The 17489-nt window shown below is 50.8% G+C and overlaps 1 protein-coding gene across 2 annotated transcripts; it reads left to right on the top strand.

The window, feature by feature from the left end:
- The first annotated feature begins 657 nt into the window (after nucleotides 1-657).
- On the top strand, nucleotides 658-8709 carry LOC128409252 (zinc finger and SCAN domain-containing protein 21-like). Of its 2 annotated transcripts, none has more exons than XM_053379579.1 (4): nucleotides 658-752; nucleotides 4301-5185; nucleotides 6557-6671; nucleotides 8039-8709. In XM_053379579.1, exons 2-4 carry the CDS (start codon nucleotides 4424-4426, stop codon nucleotides 8695-8697), a joined length of 1536 nt encoding a protein of 511 aa, XP_053235554.1. In that variant the 5' UTR covers nucleotides 658-752; nucleotides 4301-4423; the 3' UTR covers nucleotides 8698-8709. The 2 variants fall into 2 exon arrangements, with proteins under 2 accessions (XP_053235554.1, XP_053235553.1); XM_053379578.1 differs by having other exon boundaries at nucleotides 8036-8709.
- Nucleotides 8710-17489: the final 8780 nt, after the last annotated feature.

Here is a 17489-nt window from a genome sequence, read left to right as displayed (position 1 = left end):
TATATAAATGACAGTGATCGCAGCCAACAGGGGACATGAATGGGAAGGTGATCGCTACGTCAGAGACCTCTAGCTTTTTCGGACTCACAGTGCAATTGTTTAAGAAAGGTATCATTTTTATATTTTTATGCTGTGAACTGCCCTGAGATCTTCGGATGAAGGGCGGTGTATGAATTAAATCAGTCTATCAAATTGAAATATCAGAAGGGGGAGCGTGCAAAAGGCGTACAAAGAGCCCCCTGGATTAGGCCAAAGGCAGCCAGCATCTGGTTCTCACAGGGACCGACCAGATGCCCGGGGGGAGCCCCAGAAAGAAGGCTTTTCTCCCGCCTTACAGCCCCCAGCCCTTCCCTCCTCCGCCTGACACCCTGCAGCGCTGCTGCCAGCCAGAGCAAGCAACACTGGGTCAGGCGGACAAGGATTCTGATCGGCACAAGCAGGCTTCCTATACACCCCAAAAAGAGGCCCTGCGTGGTTCTCTCTCGCAGCTCATAATTCCAGAGCTGCCAGGAAGAATATTTCAGCCATCAGTAGCAAACCCCGCTTTGTATTTCATCTAATTGAATTATTCGCTTTCCAAGGGGTTAAAACGAAAGAGAGGCGCGGTGTGGTTTCCTAGAGCGGACCGGATGTTGTGGCCGGAGGGCGGGATGTAAACAGTGGCGGTCACTTCCTGCCCCGCCCACCGTGGCTAAGTGGCCTTTGAATTTCCCAGATCCTTCCGTGCTTGTTCCTGGGGAGGGGGAGATCAGGTGAGTTGGGGTGGGGTGGAGCGGGTAAGTGATCCTCTTGGGGGGCAGTTGTGGGGGGAGGGATCCAGGGTGGGAGGTGGGAGGTGGGCAGGAAGCCCAAGGGAGCGGGGGGGGGGGCTACTTTGCAAGCTCAGAGGTTGCCAACTTCTCCCTTTAACTCCTGCTCCTCTGCCTTTTAAGAACTGCTTGATTTGCAGAAGGCGGTGCACTTTCCTCCCTCTGTGCTGTTTGATCAAGGCAATATGCAAATTAATTAACATAAAAGCCCTCAAACTTCAAATGCTGCTGGTAAGTTCTGGGCGCTGCTCTTAAAGGAGGATGTGGCCACATTTGCAGTGGGGTTGCAGGAGGTCTTGGATGGACCCTGGCCAGGGGGTATGAGTTGTGGACGCCGGCAGGTTCAGGGCATAGCTGTCAACTTACAGATTTGAAAATAAGGGGCCAGCAGCCTTGAAAATAAGGGATCAGCCGCCAAAATAAGGGATTTTAGTCAACCTGCTGAAATACGAAGTTAAAAGGGACCAGATAATTTGGGAGAGCAGCATCGCTTTTTAGCCCTGCGTTTCCAGAGGTCCTGTCCTGTGCTCACAGGGGCTAACCAGAATCCTCATAGAGAAGCCCAGAAGCAGGACTCGACTGCGACAGCACTGTTCTCCTCAACTTGTGATTCCCAACAACTGACATTCAGAGGCACAAACTACCTCCGAACATAAGAGGAGCTTGGCAGTGGGGCCGATTTCCTGGTTTGAAAATGGAACCAGTTACAGCAGGGAAGGGCATCTGCTTTGCATGGAGAAGTTCCCAGCTTCGAAACCTGATTATCTTTGGGTAGGGACGCCGGTGGCGCTGTGGGTTAAACCACAGAGCCTAGGACTTGCCGATCAGAAGGTCGGCGGTTCGAATCCCCCGACAGGGTGAGCTCCCGTTGCTCCGTCCCTGCTCCTGCCAACCTAGCAGTTCGAAAGCACGTCAAAGTGCAAGTAGATAAACAGGTATCGCTCCTGCGGGAAGGTAAATGGGGTTTCCGTGCACTGCTCTGGTTCACCAGAAGCGTCTACGTCATGCTGGCCACATGACCAGCTGTACGCCGGCTCCCTCGGCCAATAAAGCGAGATGAGCGCCGCAACTCCAGAGTCGGCCATGACTGGACCTAATGGTCAGGGGTCCCTTTACCTTTACCTAGGACTGGGAATAGCATAGAGAGCTGCTGCTGGCAAGTTTAGACAACACTGAACTAGATGGACCAACGGTCTGACTCGAGATAAAGCAGGTTTGTACAGGGTGAGTCTTTTAAAAAGAGGCCTCGTGGAACATGTGTACTCCGTATCCACAGGGCCTCTTTTAAAGGACTCACCCTGTATATACCTAGAGCAGTGGTGGAGTCTCCGTTACTAGAAGTCTTCAACCAGAGGCTGGGCAGCCATATTTTGGGGAAAAGTTCTAGTTCTGGATTTCTGGCACCTAGCAAGGGGTTGGACTAGATGACCCACAGGTCTCTTTTCACTTCCATGATGTGGATGTGAAGCCTGTGCTTCTCTAAATATTGCTGGACCACAACTCCCATCACCTCAGATCATTGGCCAGGCTGCTGAGGCAGATGAAAGTTGCAGTCCAAAAAAACCAGCTGGAGTCACAGGTTTTCTGAGCCCTGCATTATATCTTGGTAGAAATTAGTTGGGCAGCAAAGCCAGTCCAGTAATTGACAGCTGTCCTTGGAAGAACTAGTGGAGATGAACATAACTCTCAAATAAACATAAAAATCCAAGGGTTGTGGGTAGTGCAAGTTGGATCTACATAGATACTTAGGTTCTGAACTGACTCTTGAGTAACTGGGAAAGAGATCTGGGAGATCTGTTTCTTGTATGCATTTGTTTGCTAAATAGGTTAAAATGATGGTTTGCTGTATTTGTATTGGGTTGACCTGTGGGTAAACAGAGTTTTATTCCTTCAAAATTCAGTAGTAAATAAAAATAAGGAGTGACGTTCATAAAATTCTGCATAATGTAGGAATTGGATAGCTATGTCTCCGCTCCTATTATTAGAAGGTAAGGTTATTTATGAGTCAAGAATCAAAAGAGTTGAGAGGAGCTTTGTATGCCATCTAGTTCAATTCCCTTGCTTGAAGCAGGAAACCCAGAACTAGATTATTCCCAACCAGAAACCTCTGCTTGAAAACCTCCAGCTGGAGGGAGAGCACCAGCCTCTCTAGGAATTGGTCCCATTGTGCGACTGCTCTTACCATCAAGAAGTTCTTCCTGTCCTTCAGCTGCAATCAGCCCTCCTATAACCTGATCCCATTAGATCTAGTCCTCCCCTTTTCTATGCGACAGCTTCTCAGGTGTTTGAAGAGGGTGTCTTGTTTTCTCAAGGCTAACTGATGCACACCACACTATTTAAAGCTCCTGACTCCCCCTGCGGAAGAATTCTGGGAACTGTAGTTCATTTAGGGTGCTGGGGATTGCAGTGCTGTGAGGGGAGAATTACAGGTCCCAGGATCCTTTGGGGGAAGCCCTGTGCTGTAAATGGATGGTGTGGCTGTGACATCAGCTCTTTCGAGGGTTCTCCATAGGACTTATTTTCCAAACCCTTGGCCACACTGATTGCCTCTAAACATGGAGGAGAAGGCTACTGGCCATGATGGCTATTGTCTGCCTCCACGGTCAGTTGCTTGAAACTACTAGTGGGTCGTGTTTGCTTGGGTCCTGCTTCTTGCAGGTTTCAAACAGGTATCTGGTTGTCCACTGTGGGAACAGGATGCTGAACTACAGGTGAAACTTGAAAAATTTGCATATCGTGGAAAAGTTCCTTTATTTCAGTAATTCAACTTGAAAGGTGAAACTAATATATGAGATAGACTCGTGACATGCAAAGCGAGATATGTCAAGCCTTGATTTGTTATCATTGTGATGATCATGGCGTACAGCTGATGAAAACCCCAAATTAACCATCTCAGAAAATTAGAATATTCAATGAAATCAGCAAAACAAGGATTGCAAACAGAGCAATATTGGACCTCTGAGAAGTGGAAGCATACCTCGCTTTGCATGTCATGAGTCTATCTCATATGTTAGTTTCACCTTTTAAGTTGAATTACTGAAATAAAGGAACTTTTCCACGATGGCCTAATTTTTCAGGTTTTACCTGTATATGGGCCATCAGCCTGATCTGGACTCTTCTTATGCTCTTAAATTCTCCAGAACAGTAGCTTTTTTCTGTTGAACTTCAAAAAAAAGGCATCAATATGCTTTCCTGAGAATCCCAGCACACCCAGTGGAGCTTACTCCTGAGCAGACCTGTGTAGCCTTATGAACTCTAATCTGAGCTGGCCATGGGAAGAATTGGAAGCTGGGCAGTTTTTATTTCAGATTAAATGATCTATAACATTATTTGCCTCTGGCTGTGCCCACCATCAGTCCTGGCTCTGACCACTGACCACCTGCAACCCGCAAAGGATGACCTCTGAGGCAACCTGGCTTTTGGGTAGAAAAGGCTGCCCGCCCTTGACTAAGCTTTCTCTGATTCTGGCCTCTGGTTTTTCTCTGTTTCAGGGGCCAGGCCTGTTCGCCGTTTGCTTCCCCCTGCACACAACTTCCTTGCGTTGAGAGTTCAGGACTTGGTGGCGCTGCCAGGGCTGACCGACAGAATCGACGGAGGGTGGGGTGGGGGTGGAAATGGCTGCGGAGTCCAGAGATACGTCGGCGCCAGGTCTTCAGCAGGCCGAGCAAGAGAAGAGGGTGGGGGAGCAGAGCCCCGCGGGGCCCGAGGCGGGGAAAGACGGAGGGAGGGGGCCTTGTGTCATCCGTGCGGAGAGCATCCGAGATTTCTGGGAAAGAACTGTCCCCGAGGAAGCGATCCGGGAGCCCCGCAAAGGCCTGCAGCAGCGGTGGGAATCTCAGCTGCAGGAGTTCCTGAAGGCCTTGGAGTCCCCCCATGCGGTGGGGGGCAGCCCGCAGCTCCCGAGAAACAGTGCGCAGACTTCCCTGACCCCTTTTGACAGGATGGCTGACACCAGCCGGCGGCCTAGGTGGGAGCCAGACTCCCAAACCCTGCCTGGTCTGAGCGGAGGAGCCTCCCAGGCCGAGAGGGGCCTCCTGGCCAAAGACAAGTCGGACTGCAGGAAGGCCCAGGAGGCTGCCAGCTCACGGGAAGAGTGCCGCCTCTTCCGGCGGTTTGGCTACCAGGAAGCGGAAGGGCCCCGCGAAGCTTGCCGGCACCTCCGGAGGCTTTGCCACCAGTGGCTGAAGCCGGAGAGGCACACCAAGGAGCAGATCCTGGAGCTGGTCATCCTGGAGCAGTTCCTGGCCATCCTGCCCACGAAGATGCAGAGCTGGGTCCGGGATTGCAGCCCCCAGACCTGCACCCAGGCGGTGATTCTGGCGGAAGATTTCCTGCTGAGGCAGCGGGAGGACGAGGGGCGGGTGGGAGAGCAGCAGGTGAGTGTGGCTGGCCCTGGAGGTGGGGAGGGCACTGGGGACCGGAGGTTTCTTGGGAAGAGGGGAGGGGCAAGCTTTGGGTTTAAAGCGGGATGGGGAGCGAAGAAGACTCAAGAGGAAAACGAAGGCAAGAGGAGGAGGAAGACTTGCGATTCTGGATATTATGAAGTGCTGATTTAGGCTCAAATGAAATATGCCTTGCGCCAAGTCAGGCGTTAGTTTTTCTAGCTGCGCGTTTTCCACGCTGACGGCAGAGCCTCTCCAGGGATTCAGGCGGGGGTCTCTCCCAGCCCTCCTGAGATTCCAGGGCTTAAAACGGGGGCTGTCTGCACAGAGAGCAAATGTTCTACCCTTTGAGCTGTAACCTCTTTCCCTTGGTTTCCCCTCCCTTAGCAGTGCACTTGAATGATTGAGGGCTGTCCAGAATAGAAGGCTAGATGCTGCTAGTTTTGCCACTACTCCATCTAGGCATCTAGTGGGTTGCCGGCCTGACTTTTTGCTTGAAAGCACTCCTTGGCTACACTGATCTGGAAAATGCTGTTATTATTATTTTTAAGAACCCCACTCTCTTTCTATCCCAATGCAATTTCCCATTGGTGACAGATCACTGCTCTGGTGTCACATTTTTATAACACACGTTTAATGTTATAACGCACCAGTTGTCAAGTACAGGAGCTCCCTCATCCCTTCTTGGTAGCTCACCGATAAAAATTAATGAGTATTTGGTAGATTTGTAGTCTTTTTATTATAGTATCATGTTGTAAGCACAGAGTGGCTACTCTCTGCAAGGATAGCAGTTGCCTACTCTGACTCCTCCCCACTTCTGCAGCAAGAAGGGCACAAACGGGATGTCCCTCTTCTGTTCTCTGACTCGCTCAGACTTCTGAGTTTGGGGGGGAAGGAGGGAGCTCCCCCCACTCTCAATTGATGTATTGCCCAGCTGCTCCCTCCCTTCTGGTTGCTTAGCTACTATCTCAAAGCTGGGTAGCTCCTCCCTCAACTCTGCAGCTTCTGTCTCTGCCTGTTTCTCTGCTTCTGGAAACGCTGAGAATGGGGGGCAGGGATATTCCTCTTCCTTTTTTGTTAGGAGCTGCTCTCCCTGTGATTGCATTCCCCAGTCTTCCCATCCAGATCAGCCCCTGGCACCAGTGTAGTTTAGTTCCTTGTTTGGATAAGCGTTTGCTCCAACACAAGGGCAGCCCCATGGGGAATGTGCTGCAGTAATCCAGCTTGAGAGTTCAGTAGCGCCTGAACCCCTGCAACATGATTCCTCCTTTGTGGATGTGCTGCTGGCAAGGTAGTCATGGGGGGGGGGGAGAATCCATCCACTGTTCCTGCCCCCTTGAACGAGATCCTCTTCCCTGTTTTCAGGCAACCCGCCCGTTTGCGGAGGAAGACTCTGCGGAGAAGGCTCCTCTGAACACCTGGCAGAGGCCGCTGCTTGGAGGGATGAAGGAGGAAAGCGAAGGAGACGCCCCCTTGCTGCGTAAGGATCTCTGAGGGGTCGTGGTTGCTTGGTGGCCAGCTGAGCATCGTCATGGCCTCCTTTGCATCCCAGTGACTGGGGACATGGGAGGCAGGAGGCTCCACCGGTCTACCTGGCTCAGAATTGTCGACATTGATGGCCAGTGGCTCGGTGGGCAGGGAAAACTCTTCCAGCCCTACCTGGAAATGCTGGGGACTGAATTTGGGACCTTTGGCTCTTATTTGGGTACCATGGCCAAAAGCTGGGAAAGCACTAACTGGGCTTTGGAAAGGAGGCAGGAGGACCCTAGCGCCCTGTCAGAGCCCTCACACCTCCTTCTGAAACCCCCCTTGTGCCCAGTGTGTGCTCCTGCTCTGATTCTTCCCCCTTGTGGCCTTTGGGAGACGTCCTGCCAAGCCTGATAGCTCAATGCTGTCCTTGTTTTCTCGCGAGTAGGGAAGAAGGGCAGCCTGATGCTGGCATGTGCCACTTCTGACCGTGCATATGTGTTTGTGTGTGTATGGAATGTGGCAGAGGGAAGCTTGGAATCTTAAAGTGTTAAACTTGGAAAGGTCCCCCAAGGGTCATCCAGTCCAACCTTGGATTGCAGGAATCACAGCTGCAGAATCCCGGACGGAGGACCAGCCAACCTCTGTTTAAAAACCTCCAGTGCTTGAGGGTCCATCGTCCCCCAAGGGAGCCCATTCCACGGTCAAACATTCTTCCTTGCAAAATTGGATGCTCCTTGATACAACTCCCCACCCCAAATCTTAGTACTCAGAACAGCAGCATGGCAGGGAGAAATCTAGGCTATTGAGCCCATTTCCCTGTGTTCTACTCTTCTATGTGTGGGGATTTATTATTACAGTGGTACCTCTGGATGTGAACGGGATCCGTTCTGGAGCCCCGTTTGCATCCTGAAGCGAATGCAACCCACGTCTGCAGGTAGCAATTTGCCACTTCTGCGCATGACGTCATTTGAGCGTCTGCGCATGCGTGAGTGGCGAAACCCGGAAGTAACACGCTCCGTTACTTCTGGGTCACCACGGAGCACAACCCGAAAACGCTTAACCCGAAACTACTTCAACCCGAGGTATGACTGTATTATCATCATTATTATTTTCATATTGAAAAGGACTTCATCCTAGAGCCACTGCCCACACTGGGGGCTGATGGGAGTTGGTGTGTGACAGACTCTTTATCTCACGGCCCTGGGTTCAAGCCCCACATTCGGCAAAAGACTACTGCAATGCAGGGGGTTGGACTAGATGGCCTGCGTGGTCCCTTCCAACTCCTATGATTCTTTGTGTCTATGAACATTTGGAGGGCTACAGGCAGTTCCCCACCCCTGTCCTTAATGAACGCCATTCCTTTGCCCTTTCTAGCAGGTGACGAGAAGTTGTGCAGCCCGGAGAAGAATGACCCGGAAGCTTCCGGAGAGCTGGAGCCACGTTGGATGTTGTCTGGAAGGGTCGAACAGACCGTTCCCCACTGCCCCGGTCCAGGGGAACCTTCCGAGATGCTGTATGGTGGGAACTGCCTGGAGCGGGAAGCAGGGAAGTTCATCAACTCCCAGGGGACGTACGAGGACTTGGACGAGAGCGCCTTGCAGCCGGGGACCCTCCTCTTCCACGGCGAGAGGGACAACGCCTGCCATGTGTGCGGGAAGGTCTTCCGGCGGCGCTCCAACCTGATCGCGCACGAGAGGATCCACTCGGGGGAGAGGTGGTACAACTGCTCCGAGTGTGGGAAGAGCTTCGTCAGCCGGGCCGCCTTCCTCATCCACCAGCGGGTGCACACCGGGGAGAAGCCCTACAAGTGCTCCTACTGTGGGAAGGGCTTCAACACGGGCTCCAGCCTCATCCGCCACAAGAGGATCCACACGGGCGAGAAGCCCTACAAGTGCCCCGATTGCGGGAAGCGCTTCAACGACTACTCCAACTTCATCGTCCACAAGAGGATCCACACGGGAGAGAAGCCCTACGAGTGCTCTATCTGCGGCAAGCGCTTCAGCGACAACTCCAACTTCATCAAGCACCACCACTGAGAGGTCGGCGGGCTGTGGGTGGGGTGGGTTTTTTTGGGGGGGACTGGGGGGTTGTTTTGTTTGTACTAAACAAAAACTGGTTACAGACTGTATAGCAAGACTACAAATGAGCATCTCTGTGAGGGCCGTGGCAAAAAAGAGGTGCCCCAAAGCCTCTGTTGCCTTTGAAAGCAATCGATCGGGTAGTGAGGGGATGTCTGGGAGCCGACAAGGAGAGCAGGTTGTTTGCAGATCAGAGAAAAAGGAAAGCAAAACAAAGAATACATGGAGTCTTCTAAAGGTTGCTCCTTCTTGATGAAGCAGTTGTCCGGACTGGCCTGTAGCTCCCCCTTCACTCCTTGGGCCTCTGTGTCAGGCCCCTCCTTCTACCTACGGTGAGCTGCAAGGGACCCTCTCTGTGTCTGCCTGGCTCTCTGTTCGGCAACATGCAATAAATGCCTTGTTCTGGGGCGGGAGGGACCTGCAAGCTGTCAGCAGAGAAGCTGTAAAGAGTGGCTCTGTGGGAGAACTGCCAAGTCTAACTCCTGATTCAGGTAGGTAGCCATGTTGGTTTGATGCAGTCAAAATAAAAATAAACAAAGAATTGTCCAGTAGCACCTTATAGACCAACTAAGTTTGTTCTGGTATAAGCTTTCGTGTGCATGCACACTTCTGAGAAATACCCCACCCCACCCTCCCTCTATATATAAGGGTCTGGTGACTTCTTTTTCAGTGTACAGTCATATCTCTTGTTACGTTTGCTTCAGGTTACACAATTTCAGGTTGTGTCCCGTGGTGACCTGGAAGTACCGGAAAAGGTTACTTCCGGGTTTCGCTGCTCGCTCATGTGCAGAAGCACAAATGACGTCAGGCACATGCACAGAAGCGGCAAATCGTGACCTGCGCATGCGCAGGTTGCATTCTTCTCATGTTGCAAGCAGGGCTCCGGAATGGATCCCGTTTGCAACCAGAGGTACCACTGTATCTGAAGAAGTGTGCATGCACATGAAAGCTTATGAGAGCCAGTGTGGTGTAGTGGTTAAGAGCGGTAGCCTCATAATCTGGTGAACCTGGTTCGCGTCTCTGCTCCTCCACATGCAGCTGCTGGGTGACCTTGGGCCTGTCACACTTCTCTGAAGTCTCCCAGCCTCACCTCACAGAGTGTTTGTTGTGGGGAAGGAAGGGAAAGGAGAATTTTGGCCGCTTTGAGACTCCTTCGGGTAGTGATAAAGCGGGATATCAAATCCAAACTCCTTTTCTTCTTCTTACATCAGAACAAACTTGGTTGGTCTATAAGGTGCTACTGGACAATTCTTTATTTTGTTTATTTTTAAGTCTAACTCCTGTCCCTGCCTTGTGCTGCAGCACCTGTCTGATTCTGCCTCTTCACTATCCCTCGAACTCCTTGCCTCCAGTATTTCCCAGCTCATCCCCTCCTCTGGGATGGTGGCCGGTTTCCCATCACCAAGAGCCAGGAGCCAAATCCCCTCCCTCTGCACTTTCCATGGAGGGGGGGGTGGACTCTTGGTCAGACGGCTTCCCCAACTGCTCCTCATCCAGCCAGTCCCTGACAGGGGAGCTGGTCCAAAAGAGGCAGTGGGAGGTGGCAGGCCGGACTCCTTCCCCACTTCTGTCACCTTCCTTGTGCTAGTTTCCTACCTACCCCCCCTCCCCCATGTTCCCTTCCATCTAGGGCTGGCCCAAGACATGTTGCCACCTGAAGCAAAACAGAAAATGGCGCTCTGCTGCCACCTGAGGCGACTGGAGGCAGAAAACGGAAACCCCTGTGTGCTGAAAAGGGAGAGAATACGATGCTGGAGAGGATGTGGCCCCGCTCTTCCCAGGTCACACAACAGGAAGCAGCAAGTGGCGCACTTCTGGGGGGGCCCAGATCCGCTACCCCTCTCAGCTTATCTCCGGCCTGCCGCCTGAGGCGACTGCCTCACCAAGCCCAATGGGTGAGCGACCCTGCTTCCGTCATGCTTTCTGTTCCTTTTTCCCACTGTCTGCTAATCCAGCTGCTTGCTCTGGCCAAGAGGAGCATTTCTCAATGGTTTGAAGGAGGAGGGAGGGACTTCTGTGCTTCCTTTGTGGTGTAGTGGTTAAGAGCGGTAGTCTCGTAATCTGGGGAACCGGGTTCACGTCTCCGCTCCTCCACATGCAGCTGCTGGGTGACCTTGGGCTAGTCACACTTCTGTGAAGTCTCTCAGCCCCACTCACCTCACAGAGTGTTTGTTGTGGGCGAGGAAGGGAAAGGAGAATGTTAGCTGCTTTGAGACTCCTTCGGGTAGGGATAAAGCGGGATATCAAAGCCAAACTCTTCTTCTTCTCTTCTTCCTCTCCTTTCTGAGCCCCTTAACGGCCAGCAGCCATCTCTCTTCAGCAGGTGAGCAAGCCTAATCTCCCCTTGCCCACCTGTAGGCCGGGATCACAAACCCAACACCAGTATGGGGGGCAGCTCAAATGCCTGCCAAAAATACAACCAGCCAGGCAGAGAACGGAGGCTGGAGGGGCCAGAACCTTCCTACCCCCATTCTGCCCCTCCTGATTCCTGCCTCCTCAGTGGTGCACATAGGCTGTTTAGGCTGTGGACAATGTTCATGCTGCAGAAGGGTGGCCCAGGGAACATCCATTTTGGAGGGAATGTGTATTTCTTTCATAGGTGGCAAGCCGGCCGCTGCTGTGTTTGGGTATCCCTCCTGCTCATTCTGCTATGTGAGGCTCCAGACTGCAGGGCCCAAATGCCAGCCCTGATGGTGCCACAGTTCTGAGACTCCCCATAGCAATTTCCGCACCTGTGGCGGCTGCAGAGAAGCTTGCAACTGGCTCTGTGCTTGCTGCAGGCTCTTCCTCGGCCTCTGCTGCCCCTACAAGGGTCTCGCAGCCCATCACATTCTTCAAGAAAGAGGAAGGGCTGTAGGACCAGCGGTTAGAGTACATGCTTTGCATGCAGAAGCTCCCAGCTAAAACCCTTAGCACCTCCACCTGTGTGGCAAGGTAAAAATTTACTTCCACACTGCTCTGTTCATGACGCAGGTGAGGGACCACCTTTTAAATAAAAAATGGGTCCCAGGAAATTAATTCCAAGTCCAGCATCGAGGAGGGGCCCGGCGTTTATTATTATAGATACAGTGGTACCTTGGGTTACATACGCTTCAGGTTACATACGCTTCAGGTTACATGCGCTTCAGGTTACAGACTCTACTAACCCAGAAATAGTACCTCGGGTTAAGAACTTTGCTTCAGGATGAGAACAGAAATCCTGCTCCGGCGGCATGGCGGCAGCAGGAGGCCCCATTAGCTAAAGTGGTTCTTCAGGTTAAGAACAGTTTCAGGTCTTAACGGACCTCCGGAACGAATTAAGTACGTAACCAGAGGTACCACTGTATTGCCATAGGGCAGAGCTCAACTTAATGTGGCTGTTCTAGCCGAACCGCCACCTAAGAAGAAGTTTGGCGCAAGGAGCATCAGAACAAGGGCTTCATAGGCGGCACACAAAAAGCCACAAAACATCTAAAAATTCTTGAAACATAAACATCCTTCTACATACATCAGGAAAGGTTACAGGACATCAGAACTAAAACACACATGGCTCCATATCGGTATCTTCACCCCTGCAATCACCTTGGAGTGGCCCAAATGTGCCACTCAAATGTCCTCCTATCACAGTTTCTCTAGCAACCAAGTCTTCCTTGGGCTGTTGACATTCTTTCCCTTATCTGACTTCCCTTCCTTCTCTTTTCTCCTAGGAGGTTTTAATGAGAAGTTTGGATTTACACTGGTGCTAACTAGAACACCCTTAATGATGATTTGTAACAATTTCAGGGTTAGATAGAGATGGAATGCAGTATAGGAGAGAGGCTTGCGAGTCTCAAAATACACATAGGAATCATTTGTGGAAAGGTTAAATGCAATTAATACTGAAATATTATTAAAGTAAACAAAACACTACACTCTGGGTTACTTATTCTTACATCATTGGGAAGGACCTACCCTTGCCAGAGACCCTTTAGAAGTACTTCCATATATATATAGGTAAAGGTGAAGGTACCCCTGCCCGTACGGGCCAGTCTTGCCAGACCCTAGGGTTGTGCGCTCATCTCACTCTAGAGGCCGGGAGCCAGCGCTGTCTGGAGACACTTCCGGGTCACGTGGCCAGTGTGACAAAGCTGCATCTGGCGAGCCAGCGCAGCACACGGAACGCCGTTTACCTTCCCGCTGGTAAGCGGTCCCTATTTATCTACTTGCACCTGGGGGTGCTTTCGAACTGCTAGGTTGGCAGGCGCTGGGACCGAATGAAGGTAGCGCACCCCGCTGCGGGGATTCGAACCGCTGACCATGCGATCAGCAAGTCCTAGGCGCTGAGGTTTTACCCACAGCGCCACCTGCATCCTATATATATGGAGCCTGCTCTTCATCCAAAAAGGCTCCTGGAGTGGCTTTACATACAAAGAAAAAGTCAATCCTGACCCAGCAGGCTTACAATCTTTAAAACAAAGCACGACACACGAGGAAAGGGTGACAGGGAGGGAAGAGGAAAATCAAAGCTCAGGCTTTGATTTCTAAACAGTTGTTCCCACCATGACCAGCTGGCATGGTACAGGAGAACCGACCTTTCCACAGCCAAAAGAGCTACGTTTCAGGACGTACTTCCAAATGTTTTGTTGAAATCTCTCTTTGTTCTTATGTGAATCTGTTGGTTTGGGTGCTGTCCCCTACAGCAGAAATGGAGGAGCCTTTGCCCCTCCCTATGTTGCTGGACTACAAATCCTATCATCCCTGACTGTTGGCCATGCTTCCCGGCAACATCTGGAGGCCAAAGGTTTTCCATGTCTGCTGTAGAGCAACAGAAAATAAATTGGCTCCATCGTCTACCTGACAGCATTTAAGACTTGCAGGTTTGTCTCCTGTAATCACTTCATTGTTACTGGGAAAATGCCCCACAGGAACAAGGAAGTGGTTAACTGGGACCTGGGATCCAGTGCAGAACTGCGGGAGGCAGCGGAAGACAGGGGTGCCTGACGCGCTCTGGTCCATGGGGTCACGAAGAGTCGGACACGACTAAACGACTAAAGAACATCTCTGCCATTGATCTCACTGGCCATGTTCAACACTGACACAATCACATTGGCTCATCTTGACTCTCGGCAGCAGAGCGTGAACGGTTTTGCTTGTGGATTAGCAATAAATCGACTTTTTAAAAACAGTCAAAAGGGTTCTACATAGAACAAATCCCTTCTAGGCCTTTGGAAGAACCAATGACATGAAAAAAAATCACAGATTAAGTACATATTGGGTGGTGCAGTGGTGGTTTTTTAAAAAAATAAATGCAGTAGCCAAAAGAATATAAGTAGGTTGTTTTGTTTTGTAAGCCTACGCACTTAGCCCAGAAGACCTCCCTAAAAGCCACTGATGGAAAGCCCTTCAAGGGCTTTTGTGGTCTCTGACATTGTTCTTCTGGCCTTATTTTAGTTGGCTTACCAAGATTGTTTATTCTCAAGCAATATTTAATACCTCTGCTCAGTGGTCCAGAGGGAAAACAATTGTTGGCGCAGCTGCGATAGCATCGCCCTTGGTGCCTGGCTTAAGATTGACTGTGTGGACAAATCTGATGCATCTGGTGGACAGGATGAAGGAAGGAAGGAAGGAAGGAAGGAGAGAGAGAGAGAGAGAGAGAGAGAGAGAGCGAAATCTACATGCCTTTTGGGAGCATGCTAATCACAAGACACCTCCAGACCAGTGGTATTTTTTGTGTGTATAGTTTGCAGCATGACATTGACACAATAATAGAGCATGAAATGGAAAAATTATACTGGACCTTCCACACATCGTTCCATGTTATCAATTGTTCTGCAATGCCTCCCGATGTTATGGCACAATTGCTGTCTAGAGGGGCATTCTTATGCTGTGGTGGAACCAAAACAAGTTGCAGGATTTCCGCAGAGAGTTACAGGATATACATTCCTATAACTGTAGCGTTGGAAGGGACCTCGAGGACCATCTAGTCCAACCCCTTGCAAAGCAGGAACTTGCAGCTGCCCCGTACGGGGATTGAACCTGCGACCTTGGCATTATAAACAAGGCACTCTATATCCACCCCCCAAAAAACCTTTTCCAGGTGCAAAGTGCAATCATGTATGTTGTTGTTGTTCAGTCGTTTAGTCATGTTCGACTCTTCGTGACCCCATGGACCAGAGCACGCCAGGCCCTCCTGTCTTCCACTGCCTCCCACAGTTTGGTCAGACTCATGTTTGTAGCTTCGAGAACACTGTCCAACCATCTTGTCCTCTGTCGTCCCCTTCTCCTTGTGCCCTCCATCTTTCCCAACATCAGGGTCTTTTCCAGGGAGTCTTCTCTTCTCAGGAGGTGGCCAAAGTACTGGAGCCTCAGCTTCAGGATCTGTCCTTCCAGGGAGCACTCAGGGCTGATTTCCTTCAGAATGGATGCATTTGATCTTCTTGCAGTCCATGGGACTCTCAAGAGTCTCCTCCAGCACCATAATTCAAAAGCATCCATTCTTTGGCGATCAGCCTTCTTGATGGTCCAGCTCTCACTCATGTATATGCAATCATGTATAACAAGCACAAATCATTGTAAGGGCACAATATAAGAGATGTCTTCCGGGCCCAACATAGTAGATCTGTTGAAAGCAATGGACTTAAAAAATAATTAAGTGGGTTTACTCAGAGTAGCACCCAGTATACCTTGAAGTGGGTCTGGTAGCTCACTGGCAGGACTGGTGGCCTAAAATCAGAGCGCCTTCTCTGTCACCCCAGACAGAGCCCTGGGTTCAAATCTGCAAGTTTATGCAGCGAGCTTAACTGTCCTCACAGGGTTGTGAGGCTGAAAGGCAAGGCTGGTGAATTGGGTCTGTTGCTTTCTTGGAGGAAGGGTGGTTATTAAACCTTTTTAAATGATTGACATGAGATGTATAAGCCTGTAGAAAGAGTAAATAAGTCCCCCCCCCCCCGCTTGCTGTGAAAAGCTGGACTCAGCCCAGTGAAATTGGCAGGGGATGTGGCTTCAGGGAATGAAAAAAGGAGCCCTCCTTCACACACTAAACTTCCCTGGGATTGAATTCTGTAAGGTGCTATGAGGGCTGCTGCTTAGATGCCTTTGAACAGTTCCTGTTGGCTGGGGCTGAGGGGAGAAGTCGCCAAAATTATCTGGAGGGCACCCGGTTGGGGAAGGCTGGTAGACAACATGGAAGAGAGCTCTCTTGAGAGGCTATTGGCTGGCGATGCCTAAGAGTGGCGCCTCCTTTCCCAGAGGCTTCTGCATACTAAAAGGTTGGGGGTCCACCAAGTCCCCAGTGGGGAGCGGCCATCTTTTCCCCCCACGCCTTTCCTTACACCTTCCTCACAAGCTTTCCAGAAGCAGCGATCTCAGGGTAGCAAAGCAACCCGAGTTACATACAATTTCGGGGTAACAATACAACTGGTTTGAAGAACAGGTGGGAACAAAAAAGGATCGGACTTCCTTGCAGCACGTCGTTTGAGTGTTTATAAAGAAATAAAAATGTTTTGCTCAAGATGGTGTGCTTCATCTTTTCCTTTTCCTTTCGTAATGGTTTGTTTTGTTTTTCTGCCATTATTTCAGCTTCATGGTCCACCTGAGACCCTTTGGGGGCCGGTGAGATTTCCCCGGTCCACCAAGTCTTTTCCCCAAATGGTCTAGGAACGTACAGGGGCAGGAAACGTCATGGCCCTCCAGATTTCATTAGGCCCCCAACTCCCCTCAGCCCCAGCTAATGTGGCCAAAGGGCGGCCATGATTGTGGTTGCAGTTCAGCAACCTCTGGAGGACGCCTGTCAACTGTCTGAGAATGGGAATATATAGTCATACCTCAGGTTACAGACGCTTCAGGTTGTGTTTTTTCAGGTTACGGACTGCCGAAAGCCGGAAGATGCGCCGCTGCGGGTTGCGAATGCTGCGGGTTCCAAACATGCATCCCGCATGGATCACGTTCGCAACCTGAGCATCCACTGTATATACATACAGTCATACCTGTGGGTTGCGCGTTTTCGGGTTACAGACCGCGCCGAATCCGGAAATACCAGAACGGGTTACTTCCAGGTTTTTGCACTCGCACATGTGCAGAAACGCAAAGTAACATCACGCGCATGCGCAGAAGCGCTGACTCATGTCACGTGCGTGTGGCGCTGCAGGTTGTGAATGCTGCGGGTTCCGAACATGCCTCCCGCACGGATCATGTTTGCAACCCGAGGTATAACTGTATATATAAGGCATCAAAAAAGAGGGGGGAAACAGACAGCATTTGTTTTTAAAAATTTATTTTCACAAACACTTTTCTAGCTTCCCCCCACTGTGCAAACACTAATAGTTGAGCGAAATCTCCCTTTTGTGCAATGCGACAGCTGATACTAAGCACATGACAAAACCTGTATGGGGTGGCAGTGGGGAGAGTAAACCTTTTACCAAAGTGCATCTGTTGGGAGCCAGCCGGCACCAAATCACACAGGGTAAGCCAAAACTTAATTAGGATTAACAAGGTCTGCTCAGGAGCACCCGGCCCAATGAGCACAGCAACTCTTCTTGGTAAGTCAGTTGAGGTGCAAAACTCTGTTGACTAGCTATATATAGACTGCAGATGGGGACACACTTCTGCCAGCATGTAACTGTGGCTCTCAAAAGCTTGGGCTGGCTGCTTGGATGCTACTGGGCTCAGTTCAATATCCACATAATAATTTAAAAGGCCCTTAGCAGCTTGGGGCCAGGATAACTCAAAAGACTGCCTAATCCTTGATATTCCTGCCTGGTCTCCGAGATCTGTAGGGGAGTCTCCCTTAGTGG

This window comes from Podarcis raffonei, chromosome 2 (assembly GCF_027172205.1).
Source record: "Podarcis raffonei isolate rPodRaf1 chromosome 2, rPodRaf1.pri, whole genome shotgun sequence".
Taxonomy (NCBI): Eukaryota; Metazoa; Chordata; class Lepidosauria; order Squamata; family Lacertidae; genus Podarcis; species Podarcis raffonei.
Note: the sequence above shows the minus strand (reverse complement) of the source record. Positions and strands in the feature narration are given on the sequence as shown.